We start from the raw sequence: 9,118 nt of genomic DNA on the forward strand, positions 1-9,118 counted from the left end.
TTACTTGATTGGTTATTAATCAGTGAGCCGTATCTGAGGAACTGGTCCCGTTATAATGAAATTTGGCTGCTTGCCAAGCCATGCTCCGCCTTTCACTATGGATTTATCAGGTAACCACAAATGGCAGTTAAACTTTGCACCACAAGATTAATATTTTTTGTTGAATGTTAAAATGGTTCCTCAAAAGACCTTAGCTCGTTCATGCTTTAATTCTTGTGTGCACAACTGAAAATTTTGCCATCAAAAAGAAACTCTGAAACAATCAGTGGCATAATGCTACTTGTACAGTTCCTCAAAAGAGAACTAGAGCGACCATGTGGCCCCTCACACAACAATGCTTTTGTTTCTAAAGCAATGCTTTGTCATAAATTTCACATGTGGCTAAAATATTTTTTTTCCTTTGCCAACATATGTACAACTTGATTTACTGAGCCAAAAAGGAAGACAATCGGCGAACGGGCAAATTTAAGGTCTCAGCAAGGAAAAACAGAAAAAGAAAGAAACAAAGAAAGGAACACAGGTAAATGAAGAGTAAGAGTACAGAAACTTGAGGTTGCTAAAGTGATTCATCTACAGTACAAGTCATCTTCCTCAGTGTCAGAAACCCCAAGCATGGCAAGAGCTAGATGGCCTCTCATATCACTCTTTTCCAATGGATCGTGTGACTGAGAACCATATCCAGCAAGGCAACCACTACCAGTGAAAATGGACCAGTCGCCACAAGTGTCTTCTCCTTGCAACATTCCAATCACCTGATCAATGCTTGGCCTTCCTGATTCATCACTGTTAACGCAAGCAGTGGCTGCACGAATCATCCGGCTCATCTCATTCCAACGATATGAGCTGGGTTTTAACCCTGGATCAACCAGTTTCTCCACAGGTCCTTCACCTTGCTGCAGGAGTGGCTTTGCCTGCCAAAAAAATCTTGTCAGCATGCAGAATTGATGTAGATATTCAAATTTAAAGCAGTATGATGAATTATTTAACATCTATGATCATTTCAGTTTTTCAGATTCACCAGGCAATCTTCCTTTCCTTCCATGCAAAATGCTTATGGCAGTAGAAAACTGCATTAAAAGATCTAGAGGTATTCGGGTAATCTTGACGGTCATATATATCTCCATGACTGCTGAGTGAAGATGTCTAAGCGTGGAGATAACAATAAACAAGTGAGATTGCTGTCAACAAAGGCACTTAAGACTTCACAAATAAAAGCGTTTTGGGTATAATAAACTAGACATTGGCTAATCAGATATTGAAATATGCACAAAAACCATCTAAAACTGCTTTTTGGTAATCGTCAGAACCTGAAATTCTCAAAGGGCAATTGTTACGATAAGCTACTTGAATGGTCAACTCTTTCATGATGTCATTTGTAAGGTACTTGCATTCTAAAGTATTTTGTTATCTCCTACTAAAACTACAAAATAATATTAACCATCATGTTGAAGATTATGGTTATTATGTCATCTGACACACAAATTTACTTCTCACAAAAAGAAAAACAAAAAAACAAAAAAAAACAAAAAACAAAAGTCATCAGATGTGCAGGTACCCCTAATCTGTCTACAAAAACCTTTCGCCTAGATCTGACCTCAAAAATAGTAATAAGAATGTTGCAAGAACAACAAAGACAACAAAGAATTGCCATCATTCTTAGTTTGGAAGGGGATGTAAAAGTTTAGAAAAACAATTAACTTGGGGCCTATGGTTTTACTACAACATCACAAAATCAAAATAAAGTATATTTAAGCATTCAGATCCTGCAACTGGGACAAATAAAGATAAGCATTTGCCTCACATTGGGAATTTAGTGCTGGGCATGGTGTAGACATGCTGTGTTATGCCAGTGAGGGAAGGGATGAATCAGAATTGCCAATGAGGGAATGGCTTGGTGGGAATGGTTGGTTCAGGAGAGGATTGGAAGGGGGCTTTTATCTCAGATCAGTGCAAATTTTGTGCAGTCAAAAGGCCATTGAGGGTGTTGGGGGAGAGGGAGGGAGAGAAGGAGGGGAGATGACGATTCAAAGCAGGAAACACAAGATAATAAGAATTCAAACAAATTTGATGCACTAATGCTAAGAAATTTTGACTGTATATCATTTTTGTGATCCTTATCACATGGTATGGTAGCACATGTATCAGATATGATTGGTGAAGTAATTATATATGATATTCCACTACTAAATCTTGATTATCTAATTTTTATAGAAATGATATTTGGATGATGATTATGTTCCTTAGAAGAGCTTTCCCTTTTTTATGCTTTGGGCAAGGCTTTATGTCTATTAAGTTGATTACATGTTAAGATATTTTCTTTATATGTAGTGTTAACTTGAAGCATTAATCACTATTTGATTTCAATAATGACAAAGGTAATAAAACCAAAATAAGCAACGCGCAATCCTCCATTATTCATGTTGCTAAAATGTTCAAAAAAACAGATGATATCATCTATCAAATATTTATGACAGATTAACAAGCCAAAGGAAATAACATAATTAACCTACAAACAAAGATCCCTCACAGGTGCAATCAGTACATCAAAGGACAAGTATCTCCAGACCCTAATCCATAAAACTTGTTAGATAACTTTTTTTTTTTCTCAGTATGTTCTTTTACTTCTTTATTCAATCGATTTAGTGGAACATATGTGCCAAATGAAAAGGAGATTATAATCGATCTTTTTTCATAAATGAACATTTCCACGTAATAATATTGTAATTGTCGATGACCAAATACAGTAACTTACAAATGCATGGACCAATTCAATAGAAAATTTGCTATTTAATGATGTATAGCATCGCAAGAAAAATCTTAGAACACAAAGTCCTATCAACTCAACATTGCGTAAGTTGATATTCTGCCATTAAACTTTTTTTCAATAATTACCTTGGCAAGTTTATATGTATATATAGCAGGCATTATCTGCATTCTATGTTTAAAGGACCCACAGGAGAAAGTGTTGGAAACCTCCTTCCTCCTAATAGATGGTGCACCAAAAGTAGGGGTGCTTAAGGTGCAACTAATGCCCGCAAGATTTCCAAGGAGGTGCTACCTGCCTTAACCAGTATCCTCGATGAGAAGGTAATAAGTGCATTCCCTTGTGTTCCAAGGAGGGCCAATAACTCTTAGGTGGTTAAATGTGACCAGCTAATATCATGGAATTTAGCTGACTAGATGCCACGCAATTCATCGCCCTCTGTGGCTAGTTTCATTACTATTTGTTATTAATCCTAGGTGCTAAAAAAGTTGATCTAATTTGCTTGGTTACTCTAAGTAGAGCTAAGCAATAATTCTAGCTAGTTGCATCATACATTAAGAAAAAAATGAACAATTAATATAAAACTAGGACATATTAGTTGGATACCGTGCATCCCTAAGTAGCAGCTAGTGGGCTAGTGCATTTTCAGTTAACGAGTCCACTTTATTCTGAAAAACATGTCAACTCAAACAAGCTACTAATCAGCAACAACCCTAGTGGTCATGATAGATGCCTGTGTAGACAAGCCAACTATAACCTTAAATTTTATGCCAAATCAACTATCCTGTTTTCCACTTTCTCTTTTTTTTTCCTTAAAAACTGAAAATAGGCATCAGCACTCTTTAAAAGCTTTCCTTTTCCTGCCATAGAAACCTAATGCAAAAACCCTGCTTAACCTATGCTTGTAAATCCTCCAATTTAGCAGTAGGCCACCCATATTTTGCCAAGAACTATTTCTTGTACATCCAGAAATACTTATCTAGTACTTATACTTGCCACTCAGGGCAATGGGGTTAGGGACAGGTCTATAATGTATATCAACAAAGTATGGTTCATCATGTCGATTTTTGGCATATACCGACTGGTACAGGTGTAGTGACATGCACCGTCCATGACCAGTATGACAACCAGTAGTTGCATTGAAGCACTTGATTATTATCAATGCTTCCAATAAGTAATCTTGAGCAAGCTTCTATTCAGCTCTTTTTCATTATAAAAGTTTGGTTCTACAAATAATGATAACTACTGGCAATGATTTCTGAATTTGTTCATGTGTATATCAGCCTTGTTCAAGTATATGCAATCCCTGCTCACAATAGATATTTTTCAAAATAATTGTCCTTATTAACTGGCCAACTTTTGGACTGGCCAACATACATTTTAGTGCTGATTACAAGGAATAATTCTAAAAGACCACTTGTGTAAGATTTTGTAGGCTGTGGAAGAAACCCTAGAAGAGTAATCCATCGATTTGTCTACACAAGGCATAAAAGTTTGCAAATAAATTGATCAAGCCTTGTTTAACATTGTAGTTTCCTTGCAAAAAGCAATCTTCTTGAATGGAAGAAAAAGAACATGATATGTTTTTTCCAGATACCATATATAGTTGTGAATGCTTATCAGCAAGAAATAACTTCTCAGATGTCATTCTACAAGAATCAAAAAAACATGAAGGTAGAGATGAATATCATCCATAGAACTCTCATCTTTGCACCAAGCCAAAATGGAGATGAGTTCACAAATGATCGCCATGCTCTTGCTTTCCGCTAAGTACTCTCAGTAAACCAAATAACAGTTATATTCTTTCTATAACTTCTCACTATTGGCTATCCAGACCAGCAATCTTTTGGCAAATGAAGATGAAATGCAGGCTGGAGGATAGAAGATGACAGGCAGGTCTACCAATAATCTTAGCACAAGTACTTAAATTGCAGACATCAGACAGTAACAAACCTTTTATCTCAATAAGCCTACAATAAAGTTTGGAGAATTTTAGCAGCAAAATCAACAGAGTGAAAAATAAATAATTATGACTGCTCACCCACAAAACTAAGTTCTCCTCTCCCTGGGGCCTACTTCGGTCGATTGCTTTCCGCCCAGTAATTAGCTCCAGGAGTAACACCCCAAATGCATAAACATCAGTTTTATCTGACAGCTTACCATGTTGAAAGTACTCAGGAGCTAGATAGCTGAAATTGCAACCACAATAAAAAGGAAACCATATCAGAATTAGATTTCCTTAACAATAAAAATCAGATGATTAAATCACTTCCGGTTCTCACCCAAAAGTTCCTTTGACGGACTTGCAGAGGAAGGGTAGAGAGGGTCCATGAATCCATGTCGCTAATCCAAAGTCACACAGCTGCCAATAAACACAAGCAGATGATATTTCAAAACAAGCTAGTAAAATGTTTTGTGGCTATGAGTGGTCCACACATAACCTTACACCGAACCCCACCTATGCTGTAACATTAAGCTCATAGACGACATCTGTTACCATGGACCAGACGTGACCTTTTTCTGCAAGCCATTGTGCTTTTTGAGACTAACCCTACATCTTTTGCCTTTTCTTTCCTTCACTTAACCGATTTTACATTACTTAGAGAACAAATGAAAGTATACATTTATCTCCATGATGTGCATCATCATATGATTAATTAGTAGGAATGGGCAGTTGATGGGGCAGTAGCATTTCAACATCATGAATACCATGAGGTTGGCCCGCTAGCATGCTTTTCCTATGCAGGGGGGAAGAGTAGGTGTTTAACTGGCCCACCGCCAATCAACTTGACGGAAGAAAGCAAGCTTGTGCCGGTCATATGATGATGGAAGCAATATTAAAAAACAAAAGGAAAAAAAAGAAAAAGAAAAAAGAAGAAAGAAAAAAAAGAAAAAGAAAAGAAAAGGTGACGAAGGCAACTAGCAGCCAAAGGGTAGGGAAATAACGGAGGGGAGAACGAGAGAGATGACAAAGAGAAGGGTAGTTCTCACTTTCGGAGTTTTGTTAGATGAGAGGAGGATGTTGGATGGCTTGATGTCCCTATGAACGACGCACTTGTCGGCGCCATAGTGCAGGTACTCCACCGCCCGCGCCACCCCCATCGCTACCTTGTACCGCACCTCCCATGGCAACACCTTCCTCCTCCCCTTCTCTGCGTGCCCCATCACAATCACCAAAATTAGCTACAGCTGGAGCAATTGGAGTAGTACATATGTATATAGCTATAAATCTACAGTATAAAGTAAGTCAACATCAAAAAAAAGAAAAAAAAAAAAAAAGAAGAATACCCTGGCAATGGAGGTGGTGATCGAGGCTTCCACCGGAGACATACTTGTACACAAGAAAAAGGCCCTCCTTGTCGACACAAAAGCCTAGCAGAGGGACGATGTTGTAGTTGTGAAGGGAGCTGGCGATCATCAGCTCCCGGCAGAAGGCCTTGGCGCTCTCCCGGTCCTGCCCCTCCACCCTCTTTATCGCCACCGCCCTCCTCCCCACCCCAATCCTCCCCTTGTACACCCGGCTCAGAGCCCCCCTCCCCAGCTCCCTTCCTACAAGAACAAATCCCCAGATCCCACAAATAAAGTCACATTTCTTCCAGAGGTCCTGTAAATCCATTATAACCATGTTGACAAATAATTAGAAATAAATGGGTACCTCTGGCGAAGCCCCCGGTGGCCGACCGGATCTCCGCGTAGCCGAACCTCACCAGCGCTCCGGCGACCGGCGAGATGCTCCTCTCCAGCGACTCCAGCCTCTGCCACTGCTGCCGCTCCCGGGCCGGGGTATCCCCCATACCCTCCCCCTCACCTTCCAAATTCACCAGGAGCAGCACCGTGGTGGCAGCCCCGCAGAGCTCCGAGGCGGCCTCCGCCTGCGAGCCAAAGCTGAACCGAAACGACGAGTGCACCGACTGCGGGTCCGACTCGGCCTCCGCCTCCGCCTCTGCCTCTGCTGGGGTATCTGCTAGCAGCCATAGCTTGTTGTTCTCGGAACCACCACACTCATCATCCATCTCCCCTCTCCTTCGCCTCCGCCGCCGCCTTATAGCACTTGCTCTGGAGAGCATCAGTTGGAGACTCCACGCCATTTTTCTACATGACGCCCTCACATTTACGAGCTCGGGGGACGGCGATGGCGAGGCCCGGGAAAGGGCGGAGGCTGCCGCTTCGCCACCTCTCCGGCCGTGTTTTCGGCTGTTGTTCACATCTACAGACTCAATGCTGCCGCCGCCGCAAATAATGCTTTGGGTGCAGCCCATCACCCGGAGGCCCCAGATCTCTCCCCACCGATTAGTCTCTCAACCCTAACTCCAAGTATAAAGTAAGAGAGAGAAGGATGCTATGATGGTAGGTAGAGTCCAAGTATAAAGGAAGAAAATAGAGAAAAAGCTGCTGCTGTTGCTCGCCGGTGCCGCTTAGCTTTGCTTGAGGGCAGGGAATTTTGATAAAGAGAAGAGGGGAGGAGGAGGTGTGTTGGAGGTATTCTTTCTTGCTTCTCTTTATCTTTTCTTTCTATCTCTGTAACCTATTGACAATACGCCTTACCTTAATTTTTTAAAAGAAAAGGTGTGGGCTCATGTTTAAAACGGGTGAAGAGAGAACTGGTTCCATGGGTTAAAAGAGGGGGAAAGAATGATGGAATTGTGGGAAGGAGAGCTACATGAAACGGTGTAAAAAAAGGCAATCAAAGGGAAGGGGAAGCCACATTAATCTTTCTATCTCTATAACAAATTTACAGTAGGCATGGCCTCAAGTTAAAACAGGCGACGAGAGAACTGGTTCCGCTGGGAAAAAGAGGGAGAGAGAGATGGAAATGGGGAACGAGAGCCAGACGAAACGGGGTAAAAAAAATAAATAAAGGCAATCAAAAAGGTGGGGGAAGACAGCCCACCTGACCACCCTCAGGGCACCACTAGATAGAGTATAGATTATTTAGCAGTTCAACTTCAACGAGGGATTCCTACGTTCCCAGGTTGGTCACCTCCCAGCACCCACCTTTGCCAGCTAGTTAAGTCAGCAACCGCTGGGTTCGCACTTCATCATCTCGGATTAGAGGTTTGAGGAGGAGGATATTAAGACAGGAGAACCGACGGACGGAAGTGGCTCGCCGGTTTATGTGATGTTGCCACGTGTGGCCATGTGGAGGATTTATGTCGCTGGAAGCGGGAAGAGATGGCTTGATCAGAAGCACGGACCGCACAACCTTAGGTTGGCGGTCATGTACTGTAAGGATAGTAGACCAGACTCGTGAGGGTCCAATAGGTTGAGCCTTCATCCTCTAATCCTATTTATGCTCGAGGAAAGAAAGTGTGTTGGCAGTAATTCGTTGGGCCACATGTATGTGGGCTGAGGATTTGAGTTTTGATGCAAGAAAAATTTTTTGTGGATCGTGGGTGTACCGTTTATGATGATTAGGCTAACGTGCAAAATCGAAAAATGATATATGAAAAAAAATAAATTTTTTTTTTTTCAATTTCGTGCATGAGCTCGTCACCGCAGGCGGTGCACAACACCACCCGCGGTGCACAAAAAATTTTTTTTTGGTACAATTTTTGTTCGGTGAGCTTGGGTCACATACGGTTAGTATGTTATGAATGTTTATTCTTTCGATGAAAGCTTGTTATTAATGTTTCGGAAGAGTGGATGCGCAAGTTTTCGGCATATGTACGTGATGCAGGGAAATCATCCCTTCCCCTATTGTTTGGTTCACAGCGATCCGGATCGAAATTAGTATTGAAATAATCATATTTTTTAATATATTTAAATTTAAATTTAAAATTAAAATTAAAATAGATTTTGAATATTAGAAAAATTAGAAATTAAATTTTAAAAAATTAAAAAATCTTTATTTTCTTTGAAATCAGAATATGCTGGGACAATCGGATTTGCTCCCTCCGATTCTACGTCAGCTCCCATATTCGATATCGGTCCTTTATTTCATACCTATATAAGAAGATCCAAGAGGTCCCAAGAAAAAAAACTCTGGATGGGAAAAAACTTTTATAATTCAGCTCTCATGAAAATCATTTAGCTGAGCAGAGTCATTATGGTCGAATCAAAGTCATTTGACCGAAGCAGAGTCATCATAGTTGAACTTGAGTCATCATGACTGAAGCAACATCTTCATGGCCGATTGACCATCTTCATATCATGGCCGACTAACCATCTTCATATCATGACCGATCATGACCAAACCAGCATCATAAGGGCCGACTGTCAAATAGCCGACTGCCAAATATATAATTACGATATTACAAACATGGGTAATAACTACATGTCACAATCGTTAGTGGGCATAAATTATCCACTAACTCCATGATTATAGCCCGATAATCGAGATAACTACCCCTTAGT

General features: G+C 40.7%; 1 protein-coding gene across 1 annotated transcript; it reads right to left on the reverse strand.

Annotated features, from left to right (window-relative positions):
* Positions 1-299: 299 nt before the first annotated feature.
* Positions 300-7,608, reverse strand: LOC105041293 (probable serine/threonine-protein kinase PBL21). The gene is made up of 6 exons (XM_010918200.4): positions 6,420-7,608; positions 6,053-6,313; positions 5,756-5,916; positions 5,047-5,126; positions 4,806-4,953; positions 300-911 (listed from the first exon to the last, which is right to left on the reverse strand). Exons 1-6 carry the CDS (start codon positions 7,021-7,023, stop codon positions 567-569), a joined length of 1,599 nt encoding a protein of 532 aa, XP_010916502.1. The 5' UTR covers positions 7,024-7,608; the 3' UTR covers positions 300-566.
* Between the last annotated feature and the right edge of the window lie 1,510 nt (positions 7,609-9,118).

This window comes from Elaeis guineensis, chromosome 3 (assembly GCF_000442705.2).
Source record: "Elaeis guineensis isolate ETL-2024a chromosome 3, EG11, whole genome shotgun sequence".
Taxonomy (NCBI): Eukaryota; Viridiplantae; Streptophyta; class Magnoliopsida; order Arecales; family Arecaceae; genus Elaeis; species Elaeis guineensis.